Raw genomic sequence first — 18,801 nt, forward strand, 5'->3', positions numbered from 1 at the left:
GAGCTTTCATTTCAGTAAGAAACGCGTTACTATATAACGTAACAAACTCAGAAGCACTGGGGAGCATTTCACGTTAAAAAAAAAAAAAAAGGCATATGGGAGTCTCAGGCCCAGGGGAAGGGTGAGAGGAGCAGTGAGCCGGAAAGCATGTCCCCCACCTGATGGCCCGAAGTCCATTAACAGACACACTGTCCCAACCAAGCAAAAACACATCTGCAGGTCAGGCCAAGTGGGCCACAGGTCTGCCTGCCTTTCAAGACTTGAAAATGCGAACTACTGCAGAGAACCTGCAGCACCTCAGTGCACTAGCACCTGGCAGTAATGAAGCTTCCCTGCCCTGTAAATCATACTCCACAAGGTGCGTCACCCTGAACCCAAGCAAATAAAGCAAACAGCTACTGACGGATAATCCAATGTTTTTAGCAACAGCTACATAATTTTGTCTGTTGGCTTCTGTCTAGTGATTAAAGACAGAATGTCTTTGTAGCTATTCTCAGGATATTAAGATGGTATCAACTCCGGATCCTTTATGCTGACTGTACAAAATTTAACACACCGCATACGAATACATACACAGCAGCCGAGCCTAACGTGCTCCTCTCCACAAGGTGATGGAAATGAAGATTTGCCATCACAAAAGCCAGTTCTTCCTCCCTCTGAAAAAGAATACATTTTTCAACTGAAATATTTTAATTTTTCATAAGGTCATTGTGAAGATCGCAGCACATTCATCTTACAGATAGATGTGGTTTCTTACAATCTAAGATTCCTGCAGCGCCAATGCATTATCACTGTCTAATAAGACTTATCTGTCACATTGATAGCAGGACCACAATGCACCCAAATACACAGAGCATGTGGTACCGAAAGGATGAACACCCTAGTATTTATGAAACATCAAAGTGCTGTCTGACATATGATGCCTGTGGAAATATATTTTGTTAGTCCCAGGTTGTTTCAAAGTCTTTTCAAAGATAAAGAGAAGGCTGGTAAGAACTTCACAAGGTTAATCCCACACACACTCAGCAGCTGTGGCAGGACCTGTTTGACTTGGCAAACCCAGTGGGAGGGATTAGACTCCAAGTCCACTCGTCAGCAGGTCGGGCAGCAGGAGACAGGACAGGATGGCACAGGAGCCGACACCCGTTTCTCCCCGGGCACAGCTGCCCTGCCGGGGGAAGGTGACCCAGACGGCAGCCTGAAGCTGCCCTTCTCCAGTGGCCGATGGGACGATCGGGTCAACCAGAGTCCTGGCTTCCGCTCGGCCAACGCGGATGGACCAACTCAAGAGCGCAGAGTGAGCCAAGTGCTGCATGGCCCCCAGTCACCTCGTACAGAGGGACTGAGGGAGAAAGACGACCCGACGGCAAGAGCGGGACGAGGGAAGAAAGGGTCCGGAGGCTGGCGTGGGGACCTGGGTTCTGCCTGGCCGTCGTGTACGGATGTGAGTGCTATCCCCAGAGTCAACTTGGGAGCTGCCATCCTTACATAGCTCCAGGCGAGATGCATCTGAGGGCCCCAGGTGAAATGCACAGGAGACGCTCTGCCAGAGCAAGGGCGTGAAAGGAGCAGAAGGATGGAATGTGGACCAGCTGGAGGAGGAAGGGGAAAGTCCCAGGATGTTAAAGGGGTAACGTGAACCAAAGCGCCCGGGCGGGAAGGGCTCGTGTGTCACAGGTGAGGGTAGAAAGGCAGACCCGCCGCAAAGGTGCAAGGGCCAGGCAGCGGGGAACATGAGGTCCGTAGGAGGGTGCAGTCGCTGAACATCTAAAGGACTTAACCCTTGACCCCATGCACGACGGAGCAAACGTGGCAGGTACAGGCTGGGCTTGCCTTCCAGAGCCCCACCACGAGGCCCGGGTGCAGGCAGAAGATCCGGATCAGCCTATCACAGCCAAGCATGGTGGACTCGGTTAAGTGACTCAGGTTGTACTTTGCAATTAAAGAATGCCACCGAGGTCTTTGAACATCATGCCAAAGAAAGGAGAGAGAAAAATGAGCTCTGGCTTCCCCCGTGTTGTCGATTCTCTTTGGCACACCTAAAAAGACTATTAAGAACATGCCAATCATGCACACATTGCTAATAAGGAGAAACAACTTGTATAAATAAAAGGCAAAATGGATAAGTCCAAATTTCTTACCGTCTATCTTATTCTCCCCACCCCCGCTCTTACTGTCAACTCTACGGCCCCGTCAGCAGTGAGCTGAAGAATCACACAGGTGAGGGAGAGGAAGAACTGTCTCCTGTCCTCTTCCCCTCAAAACCCAGCACAACGCTACGATCGCAATAGATTCTCAATGTATGGGATGCATAAGCAAAGATGAAATCCCTCAAATGACAAAAAAGTAGGGGGTCTAGTAGGCTGCCTGAAAGCAGGTTAACCTTCTAAAGTTATTATCAAGAATAGCTCAGAGACAGTGAAAACTGTAACGTCGGAAAATAAATTTAAACCAAAATCATGAGTGTTTTCATGAAGGAGATACAGCATGAACTGGATTAGAATTAGTGTCTAAGAGTAAGTAACTCAAATGTGTAAGAAAACACAACTCGGCTCTACTGTTCATGACACGAAAAATCAACAGAATGAAGCATTCTATCTGCTCTATCACGGTAGGCGGAGATGTCTGTCATTCCCAGAGGCAATTCAGGAAACCCTGAGGGAGAGGCAGTCTCAGTGGTCAATTAACACAGCTCAGCACCAGAGGAAAGTCTCCAAGGAGCTGGCGCCAAGGGTGCGCCTCCAGCACCTACGACACACACCAGCAGGTGACAGGTATTCAACTGTTCGTTAAGCAGAAGTTCAAAGCCAAGGCATTCCGCCGTGCACTGTCTCAAAGCAGAGGGGGCTGTAAGCGTGGAAACCAGATGCCTGGCTGCCAGACCATCCTGGCCCCTCACTCAGAGAGCTTCTCGCGCTGAGAACTACACTGGTCAGGGAGAGGCGTTCGGTGAGCGTGCGCGTGAGGGAGAACCTAAAAATATGCTCAGCATGGGAGAGCAGACTCGGGGGAAGCTGAACGCCAGGTTGGGAACCGGAGCTGAAACCTTAGCTTCAGCCCTACAGACTGCCTCAGCGTGACCTTCACCTGTGTCCAGGGAGACGGCCCCACCTTCGAGGGAGGGAAATGAAATGAGAGAACCTCCCCAGAGCGCACGGCGCAGCCACTGCTGTGACATCATCAGTGTGGCCACGAGGCGCCGGGGCTGGGAGAACACCCCTCAATGTGCCCGAAGCCCGCACCCTCAGACGCAAGGCTCCAGACCAGCTGGACGGACTCCACGGAGAACATGCTGGTCTCCCTTTGCCTTGGCCTCACAGGTTCGTCCTGGTGCAGAAACTAAGGCTGACATCTACCCCACATTTCTCAGAAGTTCGGGACGCAGGGCGTCACCTGCAGAATGGAAGACGCTGGCCACAGTGACAGCGTAAAGTGTCCGACCGGGAAGGCACATATGACAGGGACACACAAACTGCAAATTACATAGATAAGGCTTTCACTGTTTTAAAAAAAAAAGTCTCACGGAGGAAACAAGAAAGACCCAAATCAGAATCAGTGAGTCTCTCCTCTGCTGTCACACAGACGCGCACGAGGACTTGTTTCCGCACGATGAAAGCACCTGCTCACAAACTTGCGATAAAAGTGCCAATCAAGAGATTCCTGAAAAACACTTTCAGGGTCTGTTCACCACTGTTTATCAAGTGCGGTCTGAAGTCCGTTGAGTTTTAATGTATATAAATTAAATAAAATGAATTTTCCCAATGAATTTTGGCATTTCTGTCACTGTGCAGTATCTAGTATTCCTGACCTGGATGACAATTTCAGGAACACAGTATCTTTAACTGAGCTTTACAATTCAACACTATCCATTTATGAACTTTCATGATCATTTAATTGATGTCAACAATTCTGTCCTAAGCCCTGTAAACCATATCTCATGATATCAAATAACATAGTGTTCAAACTAGTACAGAGGTTGCAGACTCATTCTCCAAATATAATTTCATGGTGCATAAAACCTAAAGACCGCATTAGAAAAATTCTGGGGTCCGTCATGATACCATATAGAATTTCAGAGATTTATGCAAATAAAGGTACCATTCAAATGTGTCTGTACGCAGGGGAACCAGGAAAGAAGGTGGTTCTTCTGTGGAGATGCAGACCCTAAAGCGAGATCTCAACACCTTCCATGGCAAGGGCTGGGAGAGAAGCCCGCGGTGGGGCTGCAGCTCACAAGGCGGTAAGAACAACGCCCGCAGATGCCCTGCCAGGTCACAGGGGCCTGAAAGAGGAAAGGAGGCAGCCGGGGGCAGGAAACCAGCACTGGAGAAGGAGAAGGCAGCTACCTTCGCGTTTCCATACATTTTATGTCAGGAGGTCAGGGTGTTATGTGCGCCACAGTCCAGCTTTTGGAAGAAAACGACTAGTGGTGAGAAAAGTGAGCGTGGGAGAGTTCTTGGGAAAAGCAAAAGCCTGATAATGAGTATGAACCCAGGGCAAAGCCATCTCATGACAGAATAATAAGAAGTACTCAGTAAGCATCAGCAATACGACACACACGCATCTGATTTATGCATTTGATGATGAAATGTTTCGCTCTTCTTCACAGCAGCCACGCATGCTGAACCCTACATCACGACTGTCATCACCCCATTTTACAGACGAGAAAAGAGAGGCACAGAAAAGTCACCTGCACAAGACTGCAAATCTAGCCAAGTTCAACACAGAAGTACATAAAAAAAAATTAATGACTTTATGATCTAGTGTTTAAACTATGATTACTGTATCCCTTACTAAAGAAGGAAAATATAATAGCTTTATATATCTTTGTATTAACATGGTTAAAACTAAAAACTTCCAAAGGCCGGCCATCTGTCATCCGGGAAATTATTATGAGAATATCATTCCCTAAGTTATAGATAACCAAGGTATGAGGAGCCTAAGCTCAGGCTGTCATCAGTGTGAGAAACCCCTGCTTTTCCTATATGACAGTGATCCAGAATGAAGGGAAGGCTTTAAGATGCAATCAAGGTATATACACCACTGGTATTTTTTAATGACAAAAGGAAGGCCAACTGGCACTTACATATACGAAGTCCTCACCCAGAGGTTCTGCTGATTAGTACTTACCCGTTTTTCATGGGGGTTTGAGACCGGTTCAGAAACACTGGCGTCACCCCACACAAATCTAAGGTCGACAGTGTGACAAGACGTGGCCAGTCTTTGCCATACCACATGGCCGTGACTGATGAATCATTGAAGGAAAGATCAACGTGCTCCAGGATGTGTTCTTTTCCACTATTTTCTTTCAATATAATTACCCAACCTAAACCAGATATTCTGAAGAAAGAAAAGCAAACAAAAATGTCTGCCTAGCAGCAAAAAAAACACAAAAAACAAAAGAACTGCAGTCTATCACATGTCAACTCTAAAGCACCTGGTACCCTAAAGGCCAAAGCCAAAGTTCCTAGAACACGCTCGACATAAATTTTCAAGTCACAACAGTTCTCTCTTAGGACTTATCTCCTCACCTAACAAACACTCACGGAACAGCTGCTCTGTTCCAGGAACTGGTGATACACAGATAAAGAACACGAAGGGCTCTGCCCATGGAGGGATGCCTTGAATGAATCTCCTGCTTTACTACAGCTGACGACCAGGCTGCTTCTGCTTTTCATAAAACCTCTGATCCAAATATACGAATAGGAAAATACTATGTATTTTATAGATACACAAAAGCACAAAATATCCAACAGTCCCTCACAATACAAACCACACATCGGTCCCATATACACAATACTTGGAACTTACACCACCCTTCTTCTTTAAGGTGATGGTGCATCTCAGTGTTTAACGGCCCTCTCGCGACCACCACACGCCCACCCCCAAGAAGCCACGCCTGCCTACCTGAGGGCCTCTTTGGTCTTAACTGGGAGGCCTGTGCAAGGGTGGAGAGGTTTGAGAACCCGAGCTAGAGCTGCTTTTACAGACGCTATTTGTTTTGTAATATATTCTTTCTTCCAATATCCAGCTTCTTTATCCCCAGCTGACAGTGAGTTCATAGACACGGCTGTCTTCTCTACTGAATTAACTTTCCAATTAGATCGTTTAGGTGAAAAGGCAGTTGAGTAGATTCTGATCCAAATAAAGCTGGGGGAAGAGAGGAAATATGTTAACTGTCTAAGAGACACTGTAATGCACTTGTAATTGGAATGTATTAAATTAGAGACATGCAATCATTTTTAAATAGTCTATTTCCATGAACAAGTCAAGCTGAACACTTACAGTTGTTCATATGTTAAACTGAACTGTAGTGTGAGGTAAGCGTTTTAGATTCACCAACCCTAGAAACACATACTAACAGGAAAAGCTTGCTTCCCAGGGCTGAGTTACAGTGAGTGATCTCATATTATTTGGTACCATCCCTAATAAGAACTGCCGTCTTACACCAGTAATTGAAGAGAAGATCAATTATAGATAAAAGCAGGAAGTGTATACAATATGATTCCCTATCTTAAATGCATAAATGTTTCTGAAAAGAGCAGAAAGGAGTTTTAGATAGATAGATAGATAGACACAGATATATACACACACAGAGACATGTCAACAGTAACTGACATGTTTGTAATTGTATGTTCTTTTTCCTTTCTATATTTTAATTTTTCAACAATGAACATGGACTGCTTGCACAAAGAGGAAAGAAATAAAGATGATTAATGACAACTAACAGTGACAGTTCACGTTTTTGAGCACCAGGTGTTGAGCGCTGCTTCAGCACTTCATATGCATTAACTCACTTCATCCCCCCAGCAAACCCATGAAGCTGCAACTACTACTGTCCCCACTGAACCGATGATGTGACTGAGGCCCAGATGCAAAGTGCCCTAGGCCAGATCTGTACGTAAGTGACAGAACTGCCACTGAATCCACGCAGCCTCAACCCCTGAATGTCACTGCCGCTTCAACAGCGCAAAGAAATGGGTTCAAACAACTGTATCCACATTCAGAGAGCCAGTCAGCCACAACGCTGGAATTCGACTCCACACCCTTGGTTGGTTACAGTAACCATCCTAACACTCCTGTGATGAACCATTTTCACACACATTATCTCACTTAATTCACGGTCAGGGGAGCCTCAAGAGAATGAAAACGTCTTACGGAATTAAAATATTACATATATTGTTCCCCTTGATTCTTTATAAAACACAAAGTTCAAGTTTAGGATGCTTCTGACAGTCCCCAACCCCAAATACATTCATTTCTTGATCACAAAATGCTCCACCTTGTTAAAAAGCTAAAGCAGATCTAAGGACAAGAGCATATTTGTCTAATCTGACTATCAGTCAAGCACAGAAGAACTTCCGTCAGGTTGTTCAGGACATAGGGCCAGTTTAATGTTTTGATAAACAGTGTTTCCCAGAGGGCTGGAAAATAACCCCCCACGTGACGATCCAGATCCAGCCCGATGTAGGCCTCCCTGTTACCCCACGCAGAGACTGCTGCTCAGGCCAAGGGCTGCCCTACGCAGGGCAGGGAGGCAGCGCCACCGAAACGGCAGGGCGCCAGGGAGACCCCACCCTTGCAGCGGGTCTCCGGAAAGTCAGCAGTGTAATCGGCTACAGCAGGGCTCCTGTCCTCTCCTCAGACAATGCTTAGAAAGTACCACAAACTTTCCAGAAACATTCATTGTTTACCTATCCAGTTGTTAATACATCCTTTTATGAAGTCTGGCTATGAAAGCACACTCTTAAAAATACAATTCAGGGACTTCCTGGTGGCGCAGTGGTTAAGAATCTGCTTGCCAATGCAGGGGACACGGGTTTGAGCCCTGGTCTGGGAATCCCACAGGCCACAGAGCAACTAAACCCGTGTGCCACAACTACTGAGCCTGCGCTCTAGAGCCTGTGCTCCGCAACAGAAGCCACCACTATAAGAAGCCCACGCACAGCAACGAAGAGTAGCCCCGGCTCTCCACAACTAGAGAAAGCCCACGCGCAGCAATGAAGACTGAACGCAGCCAAAAATAAATAAAATAAAGAAATTTGTAAGAAAATACAATTCAACTGACACAATTAAGATTCTCCTGCAAAAAAGGAAACAAACCTTAGGAAGGCTAACTTCCTAAGAAGTTCAGCTTTTCAGAGGACAGCTACTTCCAAGAAAGTGGGATGGGCAAGTATGCAGAGACTCTCACTAGAGCTGAGCCCACGAATGCACTGAGAGGTACGGTGCCCGCCCCGTGTGGGTCTTGGATAGAGGCGATAAAGACTAAGAAACTTATAGTTTATTAGTTTATCTAAATAGTCTGAGTTCTATCCTTGAGTAAGGTAAGAACCTGCAAAAAAGCTACAGTTTTCAACATTTAGTTGACCCCTTCCTTGAAAAATGCCTCACTGCACTTTGCTTTAGTGAATGTCTTCATCTCTTACTAAGGGTCTTTAAGAAAGAGACACACAAAACTTGCCCTACATTCATTCTAGAACTATTTCAGGAATTGACACTGCGTGTATACTGACACAGACGTGTATTCTCTAATACAGGAAATATCTTTTTAAATTAAGAGAGAAGAAAACCGCCCTGCCCAACCAGAGAATAATACGTGTCCCCTTCTTATTATGAGAACTTGGCTGTTCGTTAGTACAACCTGGAGAAATTTTAAACACAGATTCTAGAACACAGAGTTAAAATCTGCAGAAATGTACACCCCGGGGATCCAAATATTTTTTTGAACTCTCCCAGCTTTTCTAATGCAGCCACTCCATGGACCGGCACCTGAGAACCACTGTACAGATGTTTCCTGCTCACTGCGTTCCAACATTCAACAATATCACAGCCCTCCAGCTGTTACTCTCCGTTTCCTCACCCTATTAAACCACCAGTGAAATCCATTCCCCCTTATCTTGCTCTTTTCCCTGGTTGATACGGGGGTTCCATGTGGGATCAGTATCTGTCTGATCTTTTGATGTTCAAGGACAGAGGGACCTCAAAGCCAAGACACCACAAACCTCACCAGAAGTTTGCAGGATTCCACTATCTCGCTCCCAAGATAAACTTCTGAGCTGCAGACAAAGATCATAGCGACAAAACAAAAGAAGGGGTTTCATCCCTCTTTTCATAGATCTCCGCTAGCCCAGGGACGCTCCACTGGCCTCCTGCTTCCAGGGCAAAGGCTCCCTGAGCGCATGTTCTCTCCTATCCCGCCCGCTTTACGCTTCCCCACCAAGCAAGTTCCATGGCTGGCCAGTTTCGGTTCTCCCCACACATACCTAAGGAAGCCCCTTCCTTGTCTTTCTTTAGGGTCTGCTCTGCAAGGCCCAGGCTGGGGTTAGGCAGGGGCAGGCTCCACACTGCTGCTGCAGACTGTGTGGGTAAGTCTGCCTGCCTCGGGGACAGCAAACCCTCCCGGACAGCAGACCAAAAGCCACTTTCTCCAACAGTTACACCAGCAACAAGCTTCACCTTTTTCAGTTCATGCAAAGAGATGCAGAGAAATGCAAGCCTTTGAAAATATCACACATTAGACATATTTCTACTCATGTATAAAACTACTCTTGAAATTCTTTTAAAGTCTAAAAAATGGTTTAAAAGCTCCTACTAGTTTTCACGACTTCCATCAAAACACCATCAAACACGACAGAGAGATTTGGTTTTTCTCCTTACTTGTCATTGGCTAGGTGATAAAAGCGCCTGTTCACACACCGGCGCACAGCAGGGCCACCGCATCCAAGTAGGACAAGATCTTCAGCAGGATTTCTGAAGGCAAACGGAGAGAGGGAGGAATCAGAGAAACATCCGGAAAACAACTGGCCGTGCATCTCCAAATGGAAGGCAACAAACAGACGCTTCCTGCACAAGAGGCACACTGCACCCTCGTCTTCAATCATTTCTCGACTGATACGCTCTGCTTGTTACAATTCTCATGACTTAAACCAACGCAGAGACCCAAGGGTACAAACAGCTAATTTCCTTGGTATTTTTAATCAGGTTTTCACACTGGAAATGGAAATGAAAGACAGAGGACGCACTCGTGGCTACAGGCAGACCTCAGATATTACTGCAGGTGGGTTTGGTTCTAGACCCACCACAATAAAGCGAGTCACAGGAATTTTTTGATTTCCTGGTGCATATAAAAAGTTATGCTTACACCATACTATAGTCTATTAAGTGTGCATAGCATTATGCCTAAGAAAACAATGTACGTACTTTATTAAAAAAAATACTTTATTGCTAAAAGATGCTAACCATCACCTGAGTATTCAGTGAATCGTAGCAGTAACATCAAAAATCACTGATCACAGATTGCTGTAATATAGTGATAATAAAAAAAGTTGGAAATATTGTGAGAATTACCAAAATGTGACACAGAGACAAGAGGTGAGCACATGCTGTCAGAAACTGGTGCTGACAGACATGCTGACACAGGGTGGCCACAAACCAGCTGGTAAAAAACGCAGTATCTGCAGAGCACGATCAAGTGAAGTGCAGTGAAACGAGGTCTGCCCATATTAATAAGAAAAACACAACCACCCCCGCTTCCAAAACATACGAGCGGAATAGGATACGTCAGCTTGTTCTCCCCCAGCCCAGGCGACACCCGCACCCTCCTCCCGCTAGACCTCACCCCTGTGATGCTTCCTCTGGGGCTTCAAGGAGACGCCAGGCCCCGGAAAGTTCTCTGAAGTGTCCTTTTCATTTCATTCATCTGCCCAAATAAATAGGATGTTGAGATGCATCCTTAATCTCCCATCTATTTCTATGATCTTAGAATTTTACAAAACACTGTAAGAATCTGAAACGCCTAGAAAGCATGACTGGTGTTAGAAGTCAGGAATGGGCACTTTTGAACCTCAGGCGAAAGGAAAAATGAAAAAACAGCTACAGGAGATTGTACTCGGTGGCGGGGGGAACGGGAGAGAGAAAGGGACAGAGGAAGGCGAGGGGCAGGACAGTCAAAGAAAACCTCCCCGAGAAAATGTGACTTGTGCATGCTCGTTCTCAGGGTGTGGGAATTCACGGTCCACACTGAGGACCCTCTGCAATCCCCACTCACGCTGTCCTTGCTCCCTGTTCCCACAGAGAAAGCCCAAGCCCTGCGGAGCCGCGTGCGGACCCACGCTCAGGTGCCCAGGCCCGTGTGTGTCCAGGGACCCAGCCCTTCCAGCCCTGCCTCCCCTCCGGCCGCTGCTCTTCCCCAACGTCCGTATCAGCCTCCGAAAACCCTCCCCCGAAAGTGCACCGAGACAGTGCTCTCCTCGTCCCCCATCTCCTCTCGCTGCCAAGCTTCTGTCCACACCTGCTGCCTCCACCACCCTGCCTCCCACTTCCTTCTGGCTTTCTACATTCCGTGTGAAATGTACACACACTACATGCGAAATGAAGCGCAGCCCACTGCCCGCCACCGGCCTGGAGCAGCTGCAGAGGCGGCCCCGCGCCCAGCACCGCTGAGCCAGCCACCCCTGTTCTAGCAGCCAGCCCCTCTCCCGGGTCACACGCCACCCCCCTCCCTTTCTGGGACCTCGCTGGGTCTTTCCTGCTCCCCGCTGGTTCAAAACGTCCCGGGCCCTCTGAGCTCAGCCCTGAGGCCCCTCCACTGCCACCTCCACACTCTCCCCGGCACCACCGGCATCCTCGCTGCCTGTGTCCAGTGCCCAGCTGTCACTCTGCCTCCCACCCCCAGCACTCTCCAACCCCACAGGCAGCACCTCCACGGACACACCGCTCAAGCCAACAGTCTGGGATTCCCGCCTCAGGTCTGTTTCCCCAAACACCCACGTCTAGTTCATAAACGAGTCATGTCACTTATGCCCCAAATGCACCTCAACTTGGCCAGTGTCTCTCCATCTCCCCTCCTCCTAGACAAGGGAGACAGGTAAACAAGTAAACAAGGTAATGTGAGAAATCAAATGGCATCACACCTCCGTGCTTAAAATCCCACATCATGGACTTCCCTGGTGGTGCGGTGGTTAAGAAGCCACCTGCCAGTGCAGGGGACACGGGATCGAGCCCTGGTCCGGGAAGATCCCGGATCCCACATGCCGTGGAGCAACTAAGCCCATGAGCCATGACTACTAAGCCTGCGCTCCAGAGCCCTCGAGATGCAACTACTGAGCCCGAGCACCACAACTACTTGAGCCCACGTGCCTAGAGCCCGTGCTCTGCAACAAGAGAAGCCACCGCAATGAGAAGCCCGCGCACCTCAACAAAGAGTAGGCCCTGCTCGCCACAACTAGAGAAAGCCCGCGCACAGCAACGAAGACCCAACGCAGCCAAAAATAAGATAAATAAAAGAATAAATTTATTTTAAAAATCCCACACCGTGAATAAGGTCCAGACTCCTCCCCATGGCCTCTGGGCCCCTCCCCCTTGCCCACCGACCCTGCTCCTGCAGCAGGTCCAGGCCCCCTCTCTGCCCACCTGGCTTCCCCTCTAGATGCTCTTCTCCAAGCCCTTTCATCTCAGTTTTCAGTTCTCAGCTTAAATGTCAGCTCCTCAGCAAAGTCTTTCCTGACCATCCTAGCCCACTAATCTGGATTATGGAGTCCATTTGTTTTCTTGAGAGCACATACCCCAATTTATAATCCATTCCTTGTTTTAATCTGTGTTCCCCCCACAAGACCGTAAGCCTCATGAGAACACGTGTGAGCGGCTCGCCACCTGCATTCTCCTCCAAGCATAGCATCTGGTACAGAGAAGGTCCTCGGATACTGATTAGAGGGACCAGCTGGATGCGTATCTGTCCTACTTGTCCTATCAGGTTATCATATGACAGATTCTATTCCCAGAGTATACAAAGTTTAAATCAATGTCCTTAATTAAATCTTTCTTTTTTGTCCTTTTCTCTCTTTTCAAAATCACAGTGAAAGTATGTACACTGTTACCTGAGCTAGTTATGACATGGTATTAAAAGCCCAAAACTTGAAGTCAGGCAATTTACGTTGGAAATGCGTAGACCAGGTGCACCCCCCGCCCTGCACTGTAAGACGCTGCAGCAGCGCCAGGCTTCCAGGACTGCACACAACACTGAGCGTACAGCTGGTGATCCAGAAACATCGGTACGGTACGAATCCACAGCATTTCAGCGTCAATCTCAAATGATACATTTTTTAAAAAGTTTCTACAGATCTTGCTGCTGAGGGTCACAGTACAGAACCTGCCGTGGCAAAAGAGGCTCCCAAAATCCTGAAAGCTAAAAAAGTCAGAGATCTCGTAAGCTTTCAGAAGAACACACTTTAATCTTCGTTCTCGTTTTTCAAGGGTCTTTATCAAATGGGAAGTGAATAATTCTGAAGAACCTTTTTTAAAAAGGAAAACTAAATTTACTTGTCACTTTTAGAAGTTTAGCTTCATGAAACTAGTCTAATAATGACAGGCTGATGACTCATAATCATCCTCTCCGTGTTGTGCATTCTTCCGACACAGTTCTATTCTTAGAGAGCTCAAAAGAGCAACCCCATGGGCTTCCCTGGTGGCGCAGTGGTTGAGAGTCTGCCTGCCAATGCAGGGGACACGGGTTCGAGCCCTGGTCTGGGAAGATCCCACATGCCGCGGTGCAACTAGCCCCGTGAGCCACAATTACTGAGCCTGCGCGTCTGGAGCCTGTGCTCCACAACAAGAGAGGCCGCAATAGTGAGAGGCCCGCGGACCGCAATGAAGAGTGGCCCCCGCTTGCTGCAACTAGAGAAAGCCCTGGCACAAAAACGAAGACCCAACACAGCCATAAATAAAAAATAAAATAAAATAAAATAAAAAGAGCAACCCGGTATATGCAGCCCCCCCCCAGAGCAGCAGACCACCTCCGCTCCTTACCCGTCCAGAGACACAGAGCAGCCGGTGCAGGATTTCCCGCAGAGCTCATCCAGCCGGGCACGGTGACCCAGAGAGGCGCAGCCCGCGACCAGCCTGACACCTCACCCGGTTCTGAAAACAAACATGGAAAATACAAAGTATAAAGGCGCCTGACCATTCCCCTCTACAAAACATAAAGGATTCATAAACTCCAAAGACTACTCACTATGAAACTTCATCTACAACAAGGGAGGGAGGGAGGGAGGGCAGCAGGGAGGATGGTGAGACATTCAGCATCCTGAGTAAACCTGAAAACTGGACTCACTCTGACTGACGTGTTTTATTATAGGCTGTCAGCATATCAAAGAGCTGCTATAAAGTGTACTGAATGGAAATAAAAAGGGAATAGATAAAATGCATCAGCTGTCCAGTTCCAATAACACAACAGAAACCTAATAAAGATAACATCCACAGAGTAAAAAAATGTAAATTTGTGAACCAGAGCTGCCACCAGTCTCCGAGTTTGCCGACCTTTGAGGAATAACGGCTGGTTCCAGCTCTGGCAGTCACAGCCACAGGAGGACCACACACTCATCCTCAAACTCGCTTACCCTTTACATCTCACATTCAATGGAACACATTTTAATTGGCATTCTTTTTATTTCAGTGGTAAATAATAAACATAAAATAATAGTGAATCTTATAGTCAATGGCTTTTAAGACTTAATGAGATCTAACATTTTATGCAGTTAGTCCTTTTCAGAACCTCCCAAAATAAATTTTTATTAAAATCAGTCCTCAAGACCAGCAGTACTCAACAGCAGCTGGGCAGGGATCTGAAATGCCCAGAAAGTCACCAAGCTCAGTTTCCCACTTCTAGGCAGCAGTGCACAGAGAGCGCTCCTGGTGGGCACACGACTTCTCCTGGGAAGATCTGGAAGCTTCCTTTTTACCCCCTCCCCAATACACACACCGATAACTGCCCCACCTCCCGGCCAGCATGCTATTTCAGAAGTGACTAAAATCTAGAGTGCGTGTATCTGTATGCTTAGTTCGCCAGCGCTACGGCTCTGAGGATGTCCTTTGTTCACCAAGGGTTTTACCACTCCCCCACCCCATTTTTCCCACCAAGATGACTTCCTGGATATATTTAGACTATCACTCAAAAAGGATATGGGCAATGATTGGGGGCAAAAGGAGGGGGGCCTAAGAACTTGGAAGTAAGGGCAACAGTCTCTCTGGAAGTGGAAGAATGAAATCCACACGGACAGATCTGAACAGAGGGGGGCCCTCAACCCCAAGCATAACCTGCTCTTAGGAGGCACGGGGAGTGTAGCACCCATGGACTCGGAGTAGCCTGGTGCCTGCCACGGAGATGGACACGCCAAGATGTACCGCGTCAGCAAGCGCTCAAGTCGCCTGGCGATGCCCCAGGTGATTCTGACCAGCCAGAGGATGAGCTTCTCTTCCCTTAACAGATTTTTCTCTTCAGAAACAAGCATAATGGCTGGCACACAGTAAGCCCTCAATAAACATGAGATATCCTCTGCACGCTGCCACCTCAACCCAGGAGAGGCTGAAAACGGGAAACCATTCCAGATCCTGCTGCTCCCCATGCCTCTCCATCCCAGCTTCAGCAAAAGGCACTCAGGCGCTCTTCATCTTATCTCACTTCCTAGCCAGATGCAGAGCAGTAGGGAAAGGGCAAGGAGAAATGCTAATCTGGAGAGCTTTGCAACGCCCTCTCCCCCTTTGACCAGAGAACTCCGCCTGTGCTGTAATTTTATACTTCTGTTGTTTCAGCAAACATTTCCACAGTAGAAAAGCTTTAAGTCCACTGCCCTGGCTCTAACAGTAATCAGAGGTAAACTACAATTTCCTAATCGCATTAATTTCCTAGGGCTGCCTTAACAAAGTACCTTAAACTAGGTGGCTTATTGTCTCACAGACCTAGGGGCCAAATGCCCAAAATCAAGGTGCTGGGAGGGCCATGCTCCCTCCCAAGACTATGGGACAGAATCCTTCCTTGCCTCTTCCAGCTTCTGATGGTTGCTGACAATCCTTGGTGTTTCTTAGCTCATGGCAGCTAAGCTAACTAACTCCAATCTCTGCTCTCTCCTTACAAAGCCATCTTCCCTCTTTGTGTGTGTGTCTTCCTATAGAACAGCAGTCACATTCAATTTAGGACCCACCCTAATCCAGCATGACCTCATCTTAACTAATTACATCTGCAGAGACCCTATTTCCAAATAAAGTCACATCCTGAGGTTCTGGGTGGACATGAATTTGCGGGGGGAGATGGGGGCACTATTCAACGTGATACACAATTTTTTTAAGTATTTTTAAATGATTTAAAAGCATTCCTTATTTTAAGTGGTTAACTAATCCTGCAAACTCTATATGACCTGTGTTACAGATTCAACGAAAATATCTGCAGGAGACAAAGGTTTCTGACACTTAGGCTTTAAACAAAAGGAATTTCTTTTACCTGTCCATCAAATAATAACAATATCTACCCAGAGTCCCCAGGTGGTGACCCTTAGACCACTACAAGTGTGAAGCGTCGTGCCGAGAAGTCTAAGAGTCTAGACACACACTGATGAAGACTGATGAAGGACTCTCCCTGATACACTATTTTTTAACTTAAATGAACACTGCTGTGGTTGATCAAATATAAATTTGTCTAGAAGCATCAGTAAATTGATAACAGCTTTTTGCCATTATGTATTTCCTCAATCAAAAGATGCAAAAAAAATCAAAACTGTTACCCTAAACCTTTCCAAGGGAACTGAAAAAAAGTAAATCAATACAATCTATTGACCAGTTTCAATCTAGCAAGTTAGCAAAGACCAAATAAATGATAAGGACAAGGGCAGCTCCGCTGCAGACAAACAGGCATTCTCCTTCACTGCTGGGACCACAGATTGGTGCAAACACTATGGACAGCCAAGTCCTTAAAAGGCACAGGTTTTTTTAAGCCAAGAATCTCACATCTAGAAATACAACCCAAGGCAAAAAAACGAGCCCAAAGACTTCACTCAGGAATGTCCATCTCAAAGCTGTCTGCACCTGGAAAAGTACCAGAAACTGTATAGACATCAGTTAAACCCCACGACCTCTGTAAAGTGAGCCACGTTCAGCCAATAAAAAGGGACAGTTTCAATACAGGTGGAAGTGTTTGCACAAAAACAAGTTCGTGACATCTCCCAGATGTCTGCACGGCCAGCTCCCTCACCTCCTGGATACAGGCCGCCATTCAAATGTCACTGTCTCCCTGAGATCTTCTAGCCATGCTCTCTAAAAACTCCAATCCATATCCCGCGCGCGTGCGCACACACACACACACACACACACACACACACACAATGCCCCCCCCAGCACCTACCGCCATCCGACACCACTCATTTTGCTTGTCTACCTTGTTTGCTGTCATTGGGGTGTAAGCACCATGCTGGCAGGTCTTTTGCACGAGTTTTGTTCCCTGCTGATTCCTCAGCACCCACAACATGCCCAGCATGCAGAAGGCATTCGATAAATATCTGCTAAATTAATAACATCAACTGAAAAAGGCTACATCAGTATGTACTACATAATCTTATTTTGTATTTCTCTCTTAAGGGAAAATGTAAACACATACATACAAAGAAAAGCGATCTTCGAGGGAAGATAACAAGGTATTAACCGGTAATACATCCGATTCACAAGACTATGGAATTACAAGTGGTAGTTTTTAAACGGGGGCTGGAAGATTGAAGGGACAGAACACCATGTACTTTCTAATGTTTCTTAATATACTGAAAATGTAATGAATTGTGGGGGTTTTGTTGCTTTAAAACTGAGAGCCCATATACAAGAAAGTTTGGGAGCACAGTTTCACAGCACCATCCTTTAGGCTGGAGCCGTGGTTTTCAAAGGCCTACACAGCATTCTGGGTACCAGGCCCCCCGAAATCTTGGAGCACAGCCTGCAGAAAGCACAAAACTTCTTTGAAGTCTCTTATTTAATATTAAAAGTTAATGCAAATATTGCATTCTACTGGATATCTTATCAGTGTTTGTCTTATCATAAAAATGTGTTATATGACTCACCAGTTATTTAACATTTTCCCCCAAAGCTGTTACATTAATTTTCCATGTCAGGAAGGCGCCCCCTGCCCACTGGCTCCTATCTGTTCGAAAAGTACAGCCTATTTATTGCTGTTTTGTTTTTCCGTAATTAAAATAGATCTCCTGAGTCCCTCCTTTCTAGAGCAGAAGACTAAGTCTCTAACGAGGCAGCCAACACTGACTTCTTCAAGGTCCCAAGCTAGAGGTCAAGAGCCCCAGGGCCCTCCCCTCCTGACTGTCCGCCAGAGCTCCTTCCACCGTGTTACTATAGTTACTATACATCTTATCAGTATGGATTCTGGTACCATTGAAAGCACATCTCCATTTCTCCATAAAATAAACTAACTGCACATCTTTAGGGGCCACACAATTAACAGTCAGTAAGTTCCATGCATGTGCTCATGGAGCTTGATCCCTAGCAGGGCCCTGTGGGACTCCTGGACACAAAGCCTTTCTGTGCCCCCCATTTCTTTGATTATAGGAAATAGCCTTCATCCAGCCTCCTTGACCTTCCCTGAGTTCCAACCGGCAGATTCAAACAGTTGCTAACTAGGGAAGGGAGGGGATACAAGAAAAGCAAGAAAAAGTCAAGGAAAACAATAGTTCAGCCTTGGGGCAAGGTCCTGGTGCCCCATCAATGGGTACACACATCTTTGAGCTGTTCTGCAGATGCTAAAACGTCCTCCAGGTGGGAGAAGTCAACCATTAACGAAGGCATGCTGCCCACAAGTACCCACCGAGACACCAGACCAGTTGGAACCAGGTTGATGATGTCGACTCCCACTTACCTCACCACCAACCAATCAGAACAATGTCCACAAGCTGATTACGCCCTCTTTAAACCATTACTATAAAACTTCTCACTACCCTCTGGAAGGGGGTCACAGTTTTCGGAGGCGCTAGCCCCCTG

The 18,801-nt window shown here is 46.9% G+C and overlaps 1 protein-coding gene across 1 annotated transcript in view; it reads right to left on the bottom strand.

The window, feature by feature from the left end:
- The window catches only part of FBXO15 (F-box protein 15), a 40,039-nt gene that overhangs the window by 18,837 nt on the left and 2,401 nt on the right, over nucleotides 1-18,801 (bottom strand). The window contains 5 exon segments of the mRNA XM_073790815.1: nucleotides 5,131-5,340; nucleotides 5,908-6,150; nucleotides 9,661-9,700; nucleotides 9,703-9,753; nucleotides 13,807-13,917. Coding sequence (XP_073646916.1) covers nucleotides 5,131-5,340; nucleotides 5,908-6,150; nucleotides 9,661-9,700; nucleotides 9,703-9,753; nucleotides 13,807-13,855 — 593 coding nt within the window. The 5' untranslated portion in view covers nucleotides 13,856-13,917.

Source organism: Tursiops truncatus, chromosome 13, assembly GCF_011762595.2.
Source record: "Tursiops truncatus isolate mTurTru1 chromosome 13, mTurTru1.mat.Y, whole genome shotgun sequence".
Lineage (NCBI taxonomy): Eukaryota > Metazoa > Chordata > Mammalia > Artiodactyla > Delphinidae > Tursiops > Tursiops truncatus.